This window comes from Vombatus ursinus, unplaced genomic scaffold (genome assembly GCF_900497805.2).
Source record: "Vombatus ursinus unplaced genomic scaffold, bare-nosed wombat genome assembly UNPS02014810.1, whole genome shotgun sequence".
NCBI classification, from domain to species: domain Eukaryota; kingdom Metazoa; phylum Chordata; class Mammalia; order Diprotodontia; family Vombatidae; genus Vombatus; species Vombatus ursinus.
The window spans coordinates 3,370,768-3,391,877 of record NW_020954588.1 but is presented as its reverse complement, the minus strand read 5'-3'; the positions used below and the strand labels follow the sequence as shown (position 1 = coordinate 3,391,877).

At 38.0% G+C, this 21,110-nt stretch overlaps 1 protein-coding gene across 6 annotated transcripts in view; it reads right to left on the bottom strand.

Moving 5' to 3' along the window:
* COL4A3 (collagen type IV alpha 3 chain) overlaps positions 1 to 21,110 on the bottom strand; it is a 170,113-nt gene that overhangs the window by 44,387 nt on the left and 104,616 nt on the right. For all 6 annotated transcript variants that reach the window (XR_003570342.1, XM_027875985.1, XM_027875986.1 and 3 more), the window contains 9 exons: positions 19,623 to 19,791; positions 16,847 to 16,939; positions 14,363 to 14,467; positions 12,339 to 12,436; positions 8,692 to 8,842; positions 6,108 to 6,221; positions 4,789 to 4,956; positions 3,007 to 3,096; positions 2,030 to 2,164 (listed from right to left, as the gene is read on the bottom strand). Coding sequence is in view for 5 of the 6 variants with exons in the window: in XM_027875985.1 (XP_027731786.1) it covers positions 2,030 to 2,164; positions 3,007 to 3,096; positions 4,789 to 4,956; positions 6,108 to 6,221; positions 8,692 to 8,842; positions 12,339 to 12,436; positions 14,363 to 14,467; positions 16,847 to 16,939; positions 19,623 to 19,791 (1,123 nt within the window). In the remaining variant the exon portion in view is untranslated. The remainder of the gene's footprint in view (positions 1 to 2,029; positions 2,165 to 3,006; positions 3,097 to 4,788; positions 4,957 to 6,107; positions 6,222 to 8,691; positions 8,843 to 12,338; positions 12,437 to 14,362; positions 14,468 to 16,846; positions 16,940 to 19,622; positions 19,792 to 21,110) is intronic.

Sequence of the window (21,110 nt, the reverse complement as noted above, 5' to 3'; positions counted from 1 at the left end):
AGTCCCCCAGTTACTGATGGGGGTTGTGGGGAAGGGGAAGAAAATCATAGGGGAATCAACCAGAAGCCTCAGGTTGAACATGTCCTTACTTGAGAGGATCACCCATTGGAAAGGGCCATGTCAAACATTTAGCTCCAGAAGTGCCCCAGGTCCACCTGATGAGGGGGAGGGATGGACTCCTGATTATTCTCATTAGACCTACAGCATCTCATTTGATCTTCACAGCAGTACTGTGGTGTAAATACTAAAAGTATTATTCCCATTTTATAGATAAGGAAACTGAGACTGAGGTTAAGTAGCATGTTCACTGTCACAGAGATACAAAGTAGCAGGTGGTATTCAAACACAGTTCTCTTGACTCCAGTTTTAGTAATTTTCCCCGCTATACTATGCTGGCTAGGTATAATATTTTTCTTAGAAATATGCATATATTTTACCTCATGCTCTGTGAAAGGATTGAATTCAGTGAGATGCCAAATTATTTCCTCGTATGTACAGTTCATATATATGTTAGGCTGAAAGTATAGCTTATGTAGTAATGGATATGGTATTGGGATTTCCTTATAAAAGGCTTATAAAATACTAACCAAATTACACAAATAATCTGTAACAGGAGTGAGTTTGTCTGCCAAAGCAGAGTAAAAGGAAGCTGATATCTGAATAAATCCATTTAAAACATATCAGATCTAATTGTTGTAATTAGGTTTGTGTCAGTAAATGCATTTTGCAACATTACTTAAAATAGTTATATTAACAGTTTTTAAAAATATGACAACAGGGTAGTATTATTTCCTAAGAAGTTACTTTTCCAGCTAAACGTGAAATACAACCTAGGATTTTATAAATCTGGAAATAATGAATTTTCTGGGTCAAGATGAAAATGAGAGATTCCTAAAAAGACCTCTGTTCTCTAACTTTCTTTTATAATGAAAGTACTTCTTTATGGATGTCTTTTTTCTAAATTTGTTCCTGTGTTTTAACAAGAGGATGACAGTTTTTCAAAAAGTAATAGAAATTTTGTTAGATCTTTACTTTTTAATTTTTTTTTTTAGATCTTTGCTTCTTAAAGACCATAAATATCCATGAGCTTTTATTCCTGCTCAAATCAAGTGAACAAGTCAACAAGCCTTTATTAAGTGCTTACGATTTGCCAGACACTACACTATGCTAACTGCTGGGAATACAAGTATGAGCAAAAATACCAAAAAACCAAAAAACCAAAACCCAAAAAACAGTCCCTTCCCTTAAGGAACGTACATTCTTTGTAGTGAAGATAGAGAAGAAAACACTTAAAAGAAAGTAAAAAACCTGGGTGGTGGGAAAGAGGTGGAGAAAGTACAGAAGCAGTAACTGTGGCAGGCCTTGGCCTTTCCCTAAATTGCAGGGTCTGAAAGGAACAGATCAATCAAAGGTAAGGGCCACAACACTGGAGGGATCTCACAGGGTGAGAAGGCTGCTCAGGGATAGGGAACAAAGAACTCATCTTGTTCGTAGGTTTAATTTATGTAGAATGTTAATGTTTTCTTTTTGTCTTTCTGGTTTTCTTGATTTAAGTTTGGCAAAGAAAGAAAGAGTAGGCCTTTTTCTCATCTTGTCTCAATCATTTTTTCACTTTTCTTTTAAGGCTAACTGAATCAAAAACATTAAAATGCCAAATTGAATACACGTGAATACCAAGCTACTAGGAATATTAGCTAATTGCTAAGTGTACATAATGATTGTAGATAACTTTTTAAAATTGCAATATGTAGATAGTATCTGTTGCGGATAAAATTTGGGCATGTGCGTGGAGCAGAACACAGTCCCAGTGCTCTCCAGGATTGTTGGGAATATTAAGATACGGTTTTAATTACAGTCTGCTTTCTGAGTGTGTAGTATTTTCTCACCAAAAGAACTAGAGTTTTGGAGAACCTACCTTTTAAAATTTAATTTTATCCTGGTGACACTACAAATGCACAGAAACACAAAATGTGCTCAGAAACACACATTTAGCCATAAAGGGTGTTTTAGATGCAAGAACTCTCCTTACCTCCTGGTCCTGGTTCACCTTTCTCTCCTACATAAGCTGATACCATTGATGGTCCTTGGTTTCCTTTATTTCCCCTTTCTCCCTTTGCTCCAGGAAGCCCTTTCTTCCCCTTTCTTCCTGGAATTCCAAAGCTACCTAAAAAGAGCAGCAGTAACATTGGTTCTTGATTATGACCTTGTTATAAAATCTTGGAAAAGATTATGGATGACATTTTACCCAAAACAAAAAGTAACTGAAAAGTTATCTGCAACTACTGGCCCATATACCTGAACTATTATCATAATAAAAATCTGTATAAGAATTATATATGTACATGTGGACAGCATCACACAACTGACTCAGAGATGTAAAGAATGTAACATCTTTGTTTATTTTTTGCTTCAAGAAAGAATTTGACGCAGTAGAGCAAAAGCTGTATTGAATGCTCTTATCAAATAACTGTCATACATACATCAGCATTATAAAAAAACTCCATGTTGTCAGAGGTGTGTATAACTGGAAAAGGTGAGTTGGTACACTGTGCTAAAAAGTTCCCAAGAGCATCCACAAAAATTTCTAGGATACAGGATAAATGGCATGGAGGGAGATGGGGAGAGCCAGAAATAGGAAACAGAAGAAAAAAAGCACCACAAAATGCATTATTTTCAGAACTCTTTTTCCACTGAAATGAACATGTGACTTGTCTCCCCTAAAGATCCAAACATAACATATTTTTACTAAATGCTGAAAATAGATAACATATATAATGACAGTAGTACTTTAGATTTGACAAGGTATTTTCCATATACTTTCTCACTCAATCCTTACAGCAGCTCTCTGAGCTAGGTTCAGTAATACAGGTATTATTATTCTCATTTTACAGATGAAGAAGCCGATAGCTAACAAGAAACATAACCAGAAATCAAACCCAGGTTTTCTGACTTCAGGTTCAATGTTCTTTCCACTATATTATGTATGCCTTCTCCAATACAACTCACCCTTGTGTCCTGGGGTGCCTGGGTTCCCAGGCATCCCAGGAGGTCCAGTTGTTCCAGGATAACCCATCATGCCAACTTCTCCCTTTTGGCCTGTGGAATTGAAGCAACATAGAGGTGTTTTGGATTTTCAAAGCAAAGAAAACCACAGATTTGGGTCAGGTATCTTTCGCTAATTAACGGTGGGAAAATTAGCCTGAATAGACTTGGTCTAAAATATTAACAGATGTTAAAAGTCAAAGGATGGAGAGTGATTGGAGTGGAGCCAAGATGGTGGATTAGAGACAGCAACCCAGCCAAACTCTCCCAACATTCCCCTCCAAACAACTTTAAAATAAGGCCTCAAATCAAATTTTGGAGTGGCAGAGCCAACAAAAGGTCAGAGTGAGACATTTTTTTCCAGCCTAAGACAACTTAGGACTTAGGCAGGAAAGCTCTGTGACATTGGAGTGGACACAGCAGCACCTGTGGGTGGAGGTGGCTGTGACAGTGGTGGCAGCAGCTTTGGGAGCTCTCAGCCCAGAGGCAGTAAGGGGATTGGGCAACTGGTCAGAAAGAGATTACAGGGAACCCCTTGCTGGCATTGGGCGTGGCTGGCACTGATTGGCACCTGTATTGCTTATAACCAGTTCTGGGTTGCAGTCCTGGGGTAGAAAGGAGCACTTGTGGTCAGTTACAGGGGAACAGGTGCCCTGATGGCAGTTCCAAAGCCGAGAGGAGTACTAATGCTTGTGGTTGAAGGGCACCTGGTCACCGTTCCAGGGCCAAGCGGAACACTAGCACTTGCAGCTACAGGGGATTAAGGGAGCTTTCTGGGTAAAGACCAGAGCCCAGACCAGAACAATAACCATACCTCTCCCCAGATCACACCACCTTAGAAGCACTGAAAACTTTCAGACCCCCAGAATTAGCTTTGAAAACAGCAGTGGAAAAAGTACTGAAGCATAGGACAGTGCCTCCTCACCTGCAGGTGAGCAGAAACCAACTTTAATAAAAAGTTCAAAGTCAAGAAATAGGCTGAAAAAAAGCAAATAACAAAAAAAAGAACTTGACCATAAAAAGCTACTATGTGGCAGGGGTGACCAACACACAAACTCGGAAGAAGACAACAATGTGAAAAGAGCGATAAGAAGAGCCTCAAAGAAAGATGCTAATGAACACAGGCCCAACAAGAATTACTGGAAGACTTAAAGAGACAAGAGTGGTACAGGAAAAAATTGAGAAAAGAAATTAGAGTGATGCAAGAAAATTATGAAAATAGAGTTAAGATCTAGGTAAAAGAGGTACAAAAAAAGAATCAAAGCAGAGGTTTCTGTAAGTAGGAAAAGAAACCTGTTTGTTAAATAGATGGGCAATAGAAGGTCCTATTTTCTAACCTTGGTGCCAACATTCCTAAAGGATATTGATCCAGTTTACAGCAAGTTGCCATTCCTTCATTTTCTCTAGAGGAGAACAGCAAAATGCTTATAGTCTTAGGAAACCAAAGGAAGACCCTCAATAAATGCAAGCTAAGAGTAAATTATCACATATTAGTGACATTAACCCCCCCCTTTTTTTTTTAGACAATTAGGATCAAGTGACTTGTCCAGGGTCTCACAGATAGTAAGTGTTAAGTGTTTGGTGTGAGACTGAATTTGAACTCAGGTCCTCCTGACTTTAGGGCCGGTGCTCTATCCACTGAGCAACCTAGCTGCCCCCAACATCAACCCTTCTAACACATAGTTCAAAATAGATGCCTCATAAACTGAAAGAAAACTTCTAATTTGAAAAATGTATGGCCAGTACCTGGTAGACCTGGGTGTCCTGGAGCTCCTGGATGTCCTGCTGGACCTACTAGTCCTTTATCTCCTTGTTGACCTGGCAGTCCTGGTGGCCCAGGTTCACCTGGGGATCCTGACCTGTCTAAGCCTGGTATCCCTGGGTCTCCTTTAGGACCATCCAAGCCTTTGTCTCCTTCAAAAACAAAAACAAAAAACATCAATAACTTCAAACCATATTTCTATAGGTCTTTAAGGTTCATAGGTAGCTTTCCTTAACCTTGAGAGATGATTAACATAAGTAGCGTGATTGACATTGCATATGAAGAAACTGAGATCCAGAGGTATGAATGGATTCCCCCATGGCCACACAGCTGGCATTTAAATTCAAGCCTCCTTAATCTGAATTCAGTACTGCTATTATTATACCATGCTGCCTCTCAACAGCAACCACAATCTTCCTTCTTCCCCATCCCCCAAAACCTGATAAACAGTAAAAGGATAGAGTTGGGGTGGCAATGGAAATGGTCAAGTAAAATTGAGAACTAGGTCAATCAGCAAGCATTTATTAAGCACTAACTATATACCAGACATTGTGCTAGGTGCTGGGGATACATACATAGATCAAAATGAAACAGTCCCTGCCCTCAAAGCGTTGGTATTCTTAATGGGGGAGGCAGATTAAGCCCTCGGTTTTTTCTTCAGCCCGGTGTGATGGAAAGAGCAGTAGACTGGGTATCCAGACACCAGAGTTCTGGTCCTTGCCTTGCCTCTAATTAGGAATGTGGCACTCAGCAAGTTACTTAAACTAGTTAGGACTCAGTTTCCTTATCTGAGGCAACGAGAGAGGGATAAATTATATGAACTCTAAGGTCTTTTCAACTTGGTTAATTTTTTGGTTATCAAAGAATTGTAACCTCTTAGCTATACAGTCTAGTCTGCATATTAATACTGCTTATACAATCAGGAAGCCATTTCTGCCAAGATTTCCATCACTGTGGTGATGCTGTTATTATTTATGAAGGAATCTGTATTTAGTGGCCTAGGCTGTTCAGCTGAAAGGAAGCCTTGCTCCAAATAGCTTCCGTAACTTGCCCAAGTGAAGGCAGAAACACAGTTGACAAACTCAGGAAAAGAAAATTCAAGCGATCCACTATGTGGGGGTGACTTTCATTTCTGCCCATTTATGGTATCTGTTTATTTTTAGTTACTGTAAGATAGCTTTCATACTTTAGCCCATGTCATCTGTCTATTTTAGGTTTTGACACAGAAGGAGATCTACCTAACTTTCATATTTTAGCCCACATCATCTGTCCATTTTAGTGTTTGACACAAAAGGAAATCTACCTTGTGGTCCTTTTAGTCCATTTAAACCTGGAAGTCCCTGGGTTCCCCTTGCACCTGGTATGCAGATCCCTGGAATCCCATTAAATCCTGGCAGTCCAGGAAAGCCAGGCTCTCCTGGAAAAGAAAAGTGGACAAATATAATCACCTGGGGTATCTGCAGCTGATACTTTGAGTAAACCTGTGATCTCATTGGTGTGCACACTCTTCCTGATACTCAAAGGATTCATGATTGCATCAACACAGATACTCCCTCCAGGGATGTAGTTCACAGCCTACCTATGACTGCCATTCTTTGCAACTCAAGTCCACATTCTTCATATTCTCTTGTCCACTTAACATGCTGGGGACCTTTCTCCCTTTCTCTTGACAGGGTGAGGATACCCACAGAGCCCCTAGGATGTCCATCAGTTATCCTTCCCTTTTCCAGTGTGATCAGCTTGTCTTTCTAGGTCATACATTTATTTGATGACTCTTTATTCCAGATATTTATTGAAGTTCTCTTCAAAATGTTGTAGCCTGTTTATATTTGGCAATATACCTCTCTATTGCTCTCTGAATGATATTTTTTAATTCATTGAAGACTGAAGTATTCCATGACCCACAGCTATATAAGATCACCAGTAGAATATTGAAACATAGAAGGTAAAAGGTAGTCTGTCCTTTGTTTCAGGGAAAAGCTTGAGGTTACTAAATTACATTGTTCCAGAGGTAATCCAGCATGCACTTCTATTTTAGTTCTAGGTTAGACTTGCCTATTTATGTGCAATATATGTACAAGAAAAAATATGTGTGTATGCAATACATATATACACATATGTATAAACTCAGTGCTCATTTGTAGTATATCCAATATATAAGTTATGTATTTATATATCCATTATGTATATATATCCACACATATATGCATGTATACCTATATATATATATAAAGATATATACACATATTTTATTAACTATATAATTATTACTAATATGTATATGTACATATTAGATGAGTGCTATAGATTATCCATCTAACTGCATGTCATAATCTGGACAAGAGGTATAATTCATTCATGATTATTATTATTACTATAATTTTGACTCATTTTGTCCTGGCCATGCGGGGAAAAACTTTTTAGGGATGTAACTTTTTAGAAAAATCAGAAAGAAAATTATATATCTGATTTAGACTAATCCTTTAAATATAGGGATTTCCTGAAAGAACTGATACTTCAAAAAACTCTAGTCAGAAATGAGGTGCAGGGTGGTATAGTCGATAGAAAGCTGGCTTGGAGCCAGGAAGACTGGAGTTCAAGTCTTGCCTTTGATAATGTATATTACTCTTATGACCCTGGGCTGGTCCCTTAATCTCTTGGTGACATACTTCTCTCAGTCCTTAACTTTCAGAGGAGGTGCATTAGTAGAGAGAATTTCCTATATCAGTGAAATCACAGGTCCATTTCCTATCTCTCCCTGCCTTCCCCTCTTCCGAAATAAATGAAAAATCTAAGAAACACTCAACTGTCACTTTCATAAGGTATCTAAGAAATAGTAAGTTGCTTTAAAGAGGAATGTCATGGATCATAGTCTTACTATGATGCCCCATTATGTCATGGAGGTGATCAAGCTTTGTCAATGAAGTTCAAGCCCTGGCGTTTCCTACCAAGTTGTAAAGTCTTTGGGTGTTGATTGAGCCTGCCCTCTGAGGATAAACACGATTAGCTTTAATCACCAAAGGGTTAACTCAAGGGTTAGGAACGGGCAACCTCCAGGCCACATGTGGCCCTCTAGGTCTGGTGTGGCCCTTTGACTGAATCCAAACTTCACAGAACAGATCTCCTTAATAAAAAGATTTGTTCTGTAAAACCTGGACTCAATCAAAGGTTGCACCGTTGGACCTAGAGGGCCACATGCGGCCTTGCTGCAGGTCCCCCACCCCTGGTAACCACTTGGCAATGTATTCTTTGACTACATCAGGTCATGAAGATAAAGTCAGTCTCCTAAGTCATAGAAAGTTGTGCTTGGCATGGATGATTCAGGAGCTACCCTACTAAGCCCATTATATTTTTGAAGCAGTGAAATAAAAAAAAATAAAAAGCTTTCATAATGTTGCATAATAAAACATTCTTTAGTCCAGCATTATGGATCCAGGGCTGGCCTTGGAGTCCCGAGGAAAAAGGCCTGGGTGTCTACAAGTCCTAACTGACACACACTAGCTTGTGATTGTGATAAAGTCATTCTCTCAGTTCCCCAAGTATTTCTGTAAGACTCTAAGTTACAGAATACTTAACAGTCTAAATCACTAGGAGTTTGCATACAAGGAGTTCCCTAATCTGATGAAATAACAGATCCAGACCAAAATACATTTTGTGTGTGTGTGTGTGTGTGTGTGTGTGTGTGTGTGTACATGCACACATGCACATGCCACTTCTGCCTATGTGTTCTCTATGGTGGAATAGAAAAATTTTCCTAACATGACCTTCTTTCCCACATGCCCCCTTCTTCTCATTTCTCCCACCCCTCCTCCCCAGGACCTAAGAGATAAGATTTTCCTTTATTTTAGCTCAGCCCTGGTGTGGTTGCAAATAACCAAGCCAAGTACCTGGTGGCCCATTAGGTCCGTCATTTCCCGGGGATCCTGGAAGGCCTGGAAGTCCAGGGAGACCGTGTTCTCCATCTTCTCCTGAACTTCCTTTTTCTCCTTGAAAACCAGTGCTTCCTGGTTTTCCAGGCATTGCTGTACCTGGGTCTCCCTAAACCACAGAAAAATCATATAAAATCAATAAGATTAAGAAGGAGAATAAGATTAATTAGGAGAAACTTCAAGAAATTGAAGAACAAGGTATGGTGTTGGTGTGGGTCAAGGACCAGCTCTGCCAATAACTACCCTTGTGATTTAGAACTAGTCACTTAACTCTGAGCCTCAGGTTTCTTGTCCATAAAATGAGGGAGTTGGACTAGATATGAATGAATGAATAAAAAGCATTTATTATGTGCATGCTAGATGCCAAACACTGGACAGCCCCTGACTTCAAGAAGCTTACATATTAGGGGGAGAGAACACATATAGGGAAGTGGTGGCCTGGTCTGAGTCTTTTGATTTAGAGAGATAGTGATTAAAGCCATTGGGCAATAGGTTGTGCCCTTTGCCCTATCTAGTATTGATTTAGTGATGATTCCAGAACTAGAAAGGGAGGATGGGTTGGGGGAGGGAGCCTAACAGAGGGTTGCAGAGCATCTGACAAGATCACTGGGCAGTAAGGTAAGGCCTGGCTGGGGCTATCTAAATGTAGTGGGCTATATGGGGCACTCAGGAACCAGGACAACAGGGCTATGGGCAGACATTCACATTCTCACTCTAAATCTATGCTCCTATAACTTGTGCAAGGTCACACTGCTTGTAAAAATTATCTTTATGTGTAATTGGGAAAAATATTATTAAATCTGAACCCAGGTCCTCTGATTCTAAATCCCATTTAGCCACATAGTTCCTCACATTTAAGATTTGTTTACTTAAATTAAAAGCAACTTAGAATTGAGAGGGACATAGAGGTCATCTAGTTCCACTCCTTTATTTTTTAAAGAATGAAACAGAAATATGACTTGTCTAAGGTCACACAACTCTTCAGTAGCCAGCTGGAGACCAGACCCCTGGATTTCCTATTTCCTAGTCCATAGCACTCTTACTAGACACAGCAGTTCATAGGATTTCAAACTAGACAGGATCATATAGAGCAGAAAGGCTATGCTCCCTCATTTTTCAGATGAAGAAACTGAGGCCCAACCATGAAGTTAACTTGCCCAAGGTTGCACAGGTAATAACTAACAGAGCTAGGAGCTGATCTCAGGTCTTCTGATTTCTAAATCTACAACTATTTCTACTAGGAGGCTAGCGCCAAGCCTTTCTTTCACATTAGCTAGCTTCCATAGCTGCCATTTCAATTTCTTCATTATTTTTACCATTTCTTTTCCAGCTGTAGCTATTGAACTTAAGAGGTAGAGGTAGAGATAGGTCTCCACACGTTTAGCTTTAGTGCCTAAGCCATTTCATTAGGCAGCAAAGAGACAGAGGAGCCACACTAGGAAGGAGTTGAACCCACATTGGGATGTTAAGATGCTCAAAATGAGGATGTGAAGCCATACATCCTAAATAGAATCTAGATGTTTTCCTGCATTCAGAAGGATAGATCACAGGCATCGATGGCGTTTTTAGGTTTTATGCCAGGACCAGGTAGGGTGAATGTCAGGCTCTACATTAGAGCTATAACTAGTTTAGGGTGACCATCATCTTGCCTTAGGGCAACAAAATTTATAGGGCACTAACAGTGCTTGAACCTCAGCAGCAAACCTATTGCTAAACTGAGTTTACCATTAATTGGTAAGAATAATTAGCATAAAATAGTAAATTATGAGATGGTGTATAGTTTCTCCCTGTTCAATTTTTTCCTAATCCAGGGTGAGCTCCTCTTATGATGAATGGCTTTGCCATGTCATGGGGTAACCCCAAAACTCCAATTAAACTTGTCTTAAAAAGTAGATTTAAGGGTGCTCTTCTTTGCTTCAGTCATGTTTCCAGAGGGTTGCCCAGGCATGAAAAATACTTCTTATGGCTTTGCTGCACCTGTACAATGGGGATCCAGTCATTAGAAATTAGAAATCCGTCATGCCCACCCTCCTCCTAGAGCTCAAGACCACTGTATGTTTTTGTTTTCAAAATAAGAAAGATATTTAGAGACCATAACTTGTGGACCTTCTCTTTTTTTGGCTAGAAAATATTATGGGACTTTCTTTTGTCATGCACCTGAGAAGAAAGGAAGTTGCTCTTTTTTGTTTTTTAAACGCACATTATTGTTTGAACCAGCTATATTATTATGTAATACTTTGTGTAGAGCATAAAAGGCTTTTAGGACCAACTCATCTAGACCCCTAATTTTGCCAATGGATAAAGAATTTTAGACCCAGAGAAGTTAAAGGACTTATCCAAGGTGATACAGCTTTAGAGGAAGAGTTAGGACTAGAATGCTGTTTTCTTGATACTCATGTTTGTACTTTCCCCAATGTATCTTGCTGTCTTTTATCAAGGAGTTAGTATAATTAAATGTTATGCTGCCTGAAAAATGTTTTGTTAAATATGTAGTTTGCTCTGTTTTCATCAGAAAACAACAATGACTTTATTAGTAATAATAAGTTAACATTTATATTGCCCTTTTAAGTTTGCAAAGCACTTTATGGAGATCATCTTGAAGGTAGGGTCTTTTATTTTATTTTATTTTGTTTTTTTTGTTTTGCTTTTTATTGTGTCCTTAACACTGATCACAGTGCCTGGCCCAAAGTAAGTGCTTAAAAAATACATGTTGACTATTTCACGACAAGCCTCTGAGGAGTCAGTGTGGCATAGTAGAAAGAGTGTCAGTTATGTACTTATTTTTTATATAAAAGCATATGTGTCCTGCCCTTCATATGAGGATATGATGCCTCTGATCTGTCATCAGCAAAGCACAGAACTGAGTTGTTTTTACAGCAGTGGTTAGAGGTTCACAGTCCACAATAACTATGTGCAGTAAATAGCAACAGTATAGTTATCACCATTTTATAGATAGGAAAACTGAGGCTCTGAGATGTTAAATGGCTTTTTTCAGTATTACACAGCTAGTAAAAGTCAAAGGAATTAGTAAGGAGATACTGGCAACTAGATGAAGCTCTCATGAGATTTGGGTTTTCTTTTTCTTCCTACAAGTAAAAATGTTTAAGATTTTTTAAACCTTTTTTAAACTTTAACTTTGTCATTCAAAGGGGCAGGTAGGTGGCTTAATGCACAGAGAACCAGGCCTGGAGTCAGGAAGACTCATCTTCCTGAGTTCAAATCCAGTTTCAGACACTTAATAACTGTGTGACTCTGGGCAAGTCATTTAACCTCAGTTTCCTCATCTGTAAAATGAGCTGGAAAAGGAAATGGCAAACACTCCAGTATCATTGCCAAGAAAATCCCCCAAATAGGGTCATGAAGAGTCAGATCCAACTGAAATGACTGAAAATAAACAACATATCATTCAAATACTTGCTCAATGGTGTGTTTTGCAAAAAAGATGAATTTTTAATGCTTAAGAAATAACCTGCTGAGAATAATAAGCAAAAATGCCAACAATTTCTGCCTCTCTTTTCTAAAAGATTTGAACCTAGTGATATACAACTGGGCACAACAATCCTAACCTGCATCCTGATTAAACCAAATTTGTGATTTTCTCAGACCTTTGCTCCTGGGATCCCTGATATTCCAGGTGACCCAGGTTTCCCCATTTCTCCTGGACAACCTGGTGATCCTTTGGCTCCTGAAAAACCTCTGTCTCCTGTAAAACAAGCAGAAAAAAATCACAAGAATAATTTTGTTAAGAGACACTTTATTTTTACTTCAACAGTTTTGGTGGCTGGAAAACTTAAGAACTAAATCAGTAAGTTTAATTTATTTATTTTTCTTTTTTTCTTTTCTTTTCTTTTTTTTTCTTGGACTAGCTTAAACTGGTTTCCCTTGGGAAATAATATTCTGTATTTTTATTTTAAAAGATTTTTATTTATTATTTATTTATATATTTATTATTTATTTTATTTTTTTAAAGTAGAATTACTATTTTGATGCAACAGTTTTCCAAACTTAGGCTTTGGGTTCAAAGCTGATTCAGCTTCAGCCAATTTAGGGTTCATATTTAGTTCAGATTTATGGAGAGAAGTGGGCTCAATGATGAGTCTTTGAGTCTTGCTGTGATCTTACAATCTTCTACAATTGTCATAGAATAGTTTGTAATCTTTATGTAGAGAAAACAGTGATTTGGTGTCTAAAGAAAGACAGGACCAAAGTTTGTATTTCATTTACTCTTGTAGTCTTGCTAATCGAAGCACTTGCATGGATTCAAGCTAGTGATCAGTGGTGTGATAGGAATGGAAAGAAATTTATTTACCTCCACTTAAATAGTAGACTGGACTCTGGGAGTTGCAGCTCAGGCAGAAGCCATGGAGCTCTAAAGGTAGACAAGCTAAGCATAAAGGCTTCTGGGGCTGGCAGGGTATGGTTGTGGATCTGATTCACAAGAGAACTGAAAAAGCCCTGGAGCTATGCACTAAAAAAAGCTGACACACCTTCTACATTCCCACCCCTTTTTTGGGTGAGAGGCCTAAGGTAGCTTTAATTCATCAGAAGACCAGCATGTGACCACAGCAAAAGGCCAGAACACTAATGATAGTAGGAATTTTAAGTTGCTCCAAAGTCTCATTCCAGAGAGCAAATCTCTAGGATAACTAACTGGGCAAGCAGATAAGCTTACAACCTAAGAGTCCATTTATTAGAACACTGATGAAAAAGACATGGACAGAAAACTGGGGCAGGCTTTTAGTTTAGAAATCACCAGGAAGAGTCATAAGAGCCCAAGTCATGGCAATTTACTGGAGTCATACTGAAGGTGGGAGTGAACTGAATGTCAGACTTATCTTCAACTTCAAGGCTTTAGTACACTAGGATGGGAATTCTCACATTTGGAAAGTGTTCATTTATGACCAATATTTATAATATGAAACCATAAGAACAAGTCAAGTCACATAGGAAAGACTCTCAGATTCTATTAACATTAACCTATTTGGAGTACATCTGGCAGCATTGGAGCTGAGACTTCTTAGATGTTATTTTAGAACAGTGTGACTTGGAAGTTCCCCTGATTTGTTGGAATGGACCCTATAGCTGCTTATTGAAAGCATGATATTCATCACTTGCATTTCTTTGGGAGTTTTTGCTGGTGAACTGAAAAAAAGAAAAATCTTCTTAAACTAAATAACTTCTCTATGTCCCAGACAACTGGGTAAGTGGTAGTGATTTACTTTTTTATATATTAAAATAATGCATATAGTACTCAATTTTTTGTGATTTTTGTGACTTTCATTTAGATCCTTAAGCATTTAAAAACCTATACAAAGGGGAATCTGTGAGGATAGTATGGGATAATCTAGGCTAGATAAGGCTAAGAAAGGATAATGAAGCTGAAAGTTTATCTAGTTCATGTTTCTTTCTCTGCAGAACAATTAAATGTATTTAATGCCATATTCTATGAAATGGGTCACTGTAGAGCTTGCTGTGGACTTGAAATAGTATAAGGACTCACATGGTAGGCCTAATCAATAGGTTTTTGTCTGTTGCCAGTCATCCTATGTAGGCTTCAAAAATCAACTAATACTGTTAGTTATTTTATTAGGGGAAAATAATAAATTTTTTACTGAAATTTAGCATTTACCCTTATGTCCAGCAGGTCCAGGAACTCCAATTCCTGGGAATCCTGCTTCACCATCAGACCCAGGAGGACCTGGGTTACCACTTGGTCCCATGGACCCTGGTTTTCCTAGAAGAAGACCAAAAAAAAGTCAGCCTTGATTCAGCAGCTTCTAAACTTTCTTATTTCTGTCAAATGTACCACCAGATTCTCAGGTGATAATTCAGTGCCATCTTGGGTTCTGTGTTCTCTCTCACCCACAACTCTATCAGCTGCCACATTTTGCCATTTTATAGAATCTTTCCCATCTGACCCCTTCTTTCTACTCACATTTCTGTTTCACCTTGGTTCAGGTCCTCATCACCTCTCACCTAGAGTATTCCAACAGCCTCCTAACTGGTCTCCTTGCCTCCAGCTGGTCTCCACTCCAGAACGTTCTCCACATAGCAACCAAAGTGATCTTCCTTAAGTATAGTTCTGACCATGTTACTCCACTACTCAGTCACCTCCTGTGACTCCCTAGTCCCTCTAGGATAAAATTATAAACTCAGATGTTTAGCTTTTAAAGTCCTTCACCAGCTGGCCCAAGATATCTCTCCTGTGCCATTGTAGATTATACTCCCTCCTACACTCTTCAAAGACTCTTTATTTAAAAAAAAATTTTTTTTCTGTGAGGCAATTGGGGTTAAGTGACTTGCCTGGGGTCACACAGCTAGTAAGTGTCAAGCAGTTGGTCTGAGGCCAGATTTGAACTCAAGTCCTCCTGCCTCCAGGGCCAGTGCTCTATCCACTGCGACACTTAGCTGCTCCCTCTTCAAAGACTTTTAATGTTCCTCACACATGCCATTCTACATGCTGTCTCGGCATTTTGTGCTGGTCATCCCCTATGCCTGGGATACACTCCATTCTTACCTTACCGCATTGAATCCTTCTCTTTCCCACCCCACTTTTAGTGCCCTCCCTAATTGCTGTATGTGTGTATGCGTATACACACATATACATATATGTATATATATAAACTTTGCATGTATTTATGTTTTCTCCTTACTCTCCATATACACATATATTTATGTGTATGAGTATATATACTCATCGCCTTTTCTGTTGGAATGTAAGCTACTTGAGAGTAGGGACTGTTTTATTATATGTACTTATATCCCCAGTGCCAGGTACCTAATAATAGATCCTTATTAATGTTTATTAACTGTATTTGAATGATGACTGTGTTTTTGTTATAAAATTAAACTAATACAATAACCAGTCCTTCTCCTATTTTTGCCAAAGGACTTACCATTAAAATCTACAAAGTTTATAAATATTATCTCTCTCTCTGTCCCTCTCTCTCCTCTCTGTTTTTCTCATTCAAGACTGTATGTGTGTATGTATATACAGGGTGTTTCAAAAGTGAACCTTCATGGAATCTCTATCTTAGAAAGAAATAGAGATAGAGATTGAGAGAAAAAATATATATAAGAAAGAAATTATATGTATATAATAAAATTTATATTTATATAATAGAAACATAATTATAGCTAATTAACATATAATATATAACAATATCATATAACATATAATAGAAATAATTTGTATATAAATTTCCATATGATATATAACTATAATTTTATAACACAAATAAGTATAATATTTAAATATAATTTATATATGTAATTTCTCTCATATATATGTATCTCTCCATCTCTATCTCTATTTCTTCCTAAGAGATTCTATGAAGGCTCAAAATTCTGGTTTAAAGAAATAGATTTGCAGGGTATTACAAAAGTCTTAGTGAAGTTTTAAGCTATTGAAGCTTTTTATTAAAGTTTAATTTTACTAAGCTATTGGAGCTTAAAACTACACTAGAACTTTTGGAAAACCCTGCACACAAATAGACATATTCTTAAATCTATAAATATATGATTTTAAGGGTATATATACATTCACATGTATATTTAGATATACCTTTCATATACCTTGTATATTATGTATCTATATATATATGTGTATGTACATATGTATATAAACTTTTAAAAGCAGCATTTGATGTGTGTATATGTATGTGTGCATGCTTTATTGAACCTATATAGAATCTCCATCTTAGGGGAAAAAGATAATTAAGGTTTAGAATATAATCCTAAAGAAGGTTCCTAGTTTACTAATGAAGAAATTGAGGCCCAAGGAAGTTATAAATTTTTTTAAACTTGTAATTCCCTGATAATCTCTAGAGATTGTTCTCTCCTTGGGAACCTCTGAAGTGATCTTAACTATGTTAGAGCATTCATTGTGGTTACTGGAACAGAATGAGCTCAGCAGTCATAAATATTATTGGGAAGGATAGTTGCAGTCATTTCAGAGGACAGACAACAAATCCCTTCTCTTCCCATATCCTCTTTTTAAACTGGATAATGATGTTTCATAAATTGGACTTAACTAGGTTTTATTACTAAGCTTTCCTTGTCGGGGAACTCAGAATGCACTCTAATACTTTATATTTCACTTGGAATCACTTACCAGTTGTGCCTTGGAGGCCAGGTAGCCCTGGTAACCCGGGAGGTCCTGGAGGGCCAGGTACTGGCTCTGCTATGCCTGGTTCTCCTTTAGGACCTTAAATAAAAGGTATGGTAGTAAAATTGGTGTGTGTTGTATATTTCCTTGGTAATTAGGAAAAATATCATTATAAGCAATTCAGAAATGCATAAAGAGAGAAAGTAAACAATTTCTGTTTCTCATATGTCTTAAAGTTAATTTAGGCTAATGGGCCTTAGGAAATAGGCTTCTGATTGTCACTAAATATGGAATTTGCAGGTCTTATGAAATATATATTTTGAAAATGAGGAATGTAGAATTAGCTTTAGTCTTTAATGAAAGACTTTTTTTTTGTTAAGGGGCAGAATGTTCATAGAGAATTATTCAATTACATTTCTTTCAATGTCATAAACACATTAGGTACCATTCCTTGTACATAGTAGCTACTTTGCTGAATGAAACACCTACCATATTCTTAGCACATAATTAGCTAATAGCTAATTAGGTTAGCTAGGTACTGAAACTACTTCATATGTCAAAAGTAAGAGCCAGGTTAAAAATGTGATGTAAGGGGAAAAAAACCTAGATTATGAAATATTTTAGGAAAATGGAATATTCTATAAATGATTTACATTTAGAAATAGAATTTTCTATAGTAGAATAAAATACTGGTCTCCCATTTGTATTCCTTTATCTCAAGAAAAAGGTAAAAAAAAAATGCCTATGGCATTATTATCTAAAAAGACCTCAGTGGCCAAGCTGTATAAGAACAAGAATAGCATCTACCACATTTCCAACAAGAGTGATCCAGCCTCTGCTTGAAAGGGAAAGAGGAGAAACCCACCACCTCTGGAGACAACTCATTTTAGTTGTTGGGGTGATTTTTCTTCCACAAACCCAAATTTGCCCTTCTGCAATTTCTAGTTTTGCAATTTCAGGTTGGTGGCACAATGCATTAGAGTGCTATACTTGGGGTTAGGAAGATAAGATTTGAATTCCAATACTGCCTCAGACATTAATTATGCAACCCTAGGCAAATTACCTAACCACTGTATGCCTAAGTTTCCTCATCTGTAATATGGGGATAATAATAGGACCTCCCTCACAAGGTTGCTGACCTGTAAGGTGCTTTGCAAATCTTAAAGTGATCTGTAAATGCTAGCTATTATTATTATGGTCCTACTCTCTGGAACTAAACAGAACATCTAATTTCTCTTCTAGGTGTTAACCCTTTGAATATCATGCCCTACCACCCCTAAATCTTCTCTTCTCTGAGCAAAACATGGCCATTTCCTTCAACTGAGGCTTATATAGCAACAGCTCAAGGCCCTGCCATCCTGACTGTTTGCCTCTTGACTCAGCTCATCAATGTCCTTCCTTAACAATGCCCTCCTCACTTCCCAACTGAAAACAATATTCCAGATGTAGCCTGATCTGGTACATAAGCCAGGACTAGCTTGTGTCTTTATTCCTGAAAGCTATAACTTTCTTTCTTTCTTATTTTTTTTTGGCTAGGCAATGGGGTTAAGTGACTTGCATAGGGTCACACAGCTAGTAAGTGTTATGCGTCTGAGGCCAGATTTGAACTCAGGTCCTCCTGAATCCAGGCTTGGTGCTCTATTCACTGCGCCATCTAGCTGACCCTATAACTTTCTTGATATGGGCAAAGTTTCTTCCCTCCCTCCCTTCTTTCTTCCTTCACTTCTTTTCTTTCTTTCTTTGTTTATTTGTTTGTTTGATTGTTTAGCTGCTAAAATAAAAGGGAGGAAATTGTTCCCAATTCCTTTTTTTTTTTGTGAGGCAATTGGGGTTAAATGACTTGCCCAGGGTCACACAGCTAGTAAGTGTTAAGTGTCTGAGGCTGGATTTGAACTCAGGTCCTCCTGACTCCAGAGCTGTACAACCTAGCTGCTCCTGTCCCCAGTTCCTAAAGCTTGATTGGGCACTTTCACCATTAGCTCACCTGACTATAAATGCATTTAAGGTAACCCATCCTTTCCAAACCTTAGCTACATTGCTGGTTAATCACGGATCCTAAAGGCTAACTGCACTTACATTATTGCCAAATGTTAGTTATTTTAGATAGATTTAGATTGACTTGTAAGCTAATTGAGTGTTCCTTTAAGTTAATTAACTCTCCAGAAAGAACATTTGCAGTGAGGTCTCCATGAATCTCCAGTACAGAAGTGAGATGAGGAGCAGAGACTGGGGCAAGAATCAGCTCCCTTTGTTCCTTCTTTAGGTGTGGCCAACTTAACTTCCTACTCACTGAGGTTCTAATCTAAAATCCGTTGTGATTAGATTAGTAATAGTTATTCAGTGTCCTGATATATTTTAACTATGTTTAAATTGTTTGGTAGCAAAAGATAAATTACTTTTTCCAGCATAACCCAGAGTTAGCTGTCTGAAATTCTGCAAATTCCATGCCTGGTATTAATTAGGAATTATTAAGTGTGGCTCAACGGAGGGAATATCAGGACCTAAAGTCAGGAAGACCTGAATGCAAACCCTGCTTCAGACACTTATTTGTCGTGTGACCCTGGGCAAGTCACTTAACCTCTCTCAGCCTCAGTTTCCTCATCTATCAAATGGGGATAATAATCATAGGGTTGTGAGGATCAAACAAGATAGCAAATGTAAAGTGTTTTGCAAACTTTAAAGCTTTATACAATGCTAGCTATTATTATTGTTACTGAGCTTGGTAGAGTTAAAAATCCACAATACATGGAAATAATTTGGACTGGACATAAAATTAACCAACCGTCATTTCCAGGTGATCCAGGAAATCCAGGCACTCCTGTAGCTCCCTTTGGTCCAGCTTTTCCTGGTGGTCCATAGTTGGATGCTCCAGTTGGCCCCATGGGTCCTGGGTGCCCAGGGTCACCAGGATTTCCTGGAAAACCTTTATCCCCTTTTTCACCATTCACAGCCTATGGGAAGAAAATGTAACTGGTTGGCATTTACTATTTTGTTTGATTTTTACAGGTAAAGTAGAAATACCCTCTGCCCCATGGCTTCTCCCTTTGATTGGATGACTCCTCCTAGAGCCTCCATTTAAGGAGGCACCCGGGCCAGCCCTTGTCTCATTGCTCTCCAAGCTGCCCTCCCAACTTCCTCTCCCATGCTTCCTCCCCAAATACCTCCCCTTCCCTTCTTTTCAACTTCTTTCAGCTTCCTTTTAGGGGTTGTCTTCCTTATTAGAATGGAAGCTTCTATTTGTTTTTTATTCTTAGTACTTAGCACAATGCCTGGCACATAGTAAGAACTTAATAAATTTTTGTTGACTGACTATTTGCTATAATTAGTAATGTATAACAGAATCTATAGCATGCTACCTTTATAATAGTCAATTAGATTTGGGGGAATGTCAAATTTGCAATAGTTACCATTGAATATAGAAGTTTGCTTTACTATTTATCAATGTGGTTACTTATTTCACTGGTGCCAATCATAACCCCTCCCTGACTTAGTATATAATTTCTTGATTTGCTGTGCTCAAACAAATTCATCACCTGGTGGCCAACCTTCTAGTGATTTGACTTGCCATACTTAGCTAGTTGATTTCTTAGATCTCCATCTTTTGATTATTAATTTATCACTGAGCATGGTAAGATCTGACATTTTATCCTCTACTGGTCAGCCTTCAAGAACCTAGGTCACCTTCATACCTTCAATGAATTAATTAACAAGTATTTGTTAAAGATATACTATGTGTTACGCTCTATGCCAAGTGCTGGGAATACAAAGACAAAACAATGAAATAGCCCCTGTTTTCAAGGTGCTTGTATTCTTATCAGACAACATATACGTACATATGCATATGTATAGGTATGTGTGTGTATATATATATACACACACATAAAATATACATATGCATATGTATATATACTCATACATATTTGTGTGTGTATATATATATACTCATATATATGTGTGTGTATATATGTATATATATATGTATTTTTTATATATGCAAATAAATTCAAGGTAATGGGGAAGCATTGGAGTCTTGTGGTCCATAGTTGATCTATCCCATGAGTTTTAGAGTTTCAACACCACCATTATCTCCTAGATGACCTTTGACCTCATCAAGGGTCAAAGGTGGGGAAAGTTTATTAGAAAAAATTCATTTGGGATAATGTTCTACTTCAACAGGGCACCACCATCGCTGCCCAACTGCCATTTGTACCATTTCCACCAATTTAGTGACATATCATTGCATCAAAACTCTCTGAAGTCCCCTTGATTT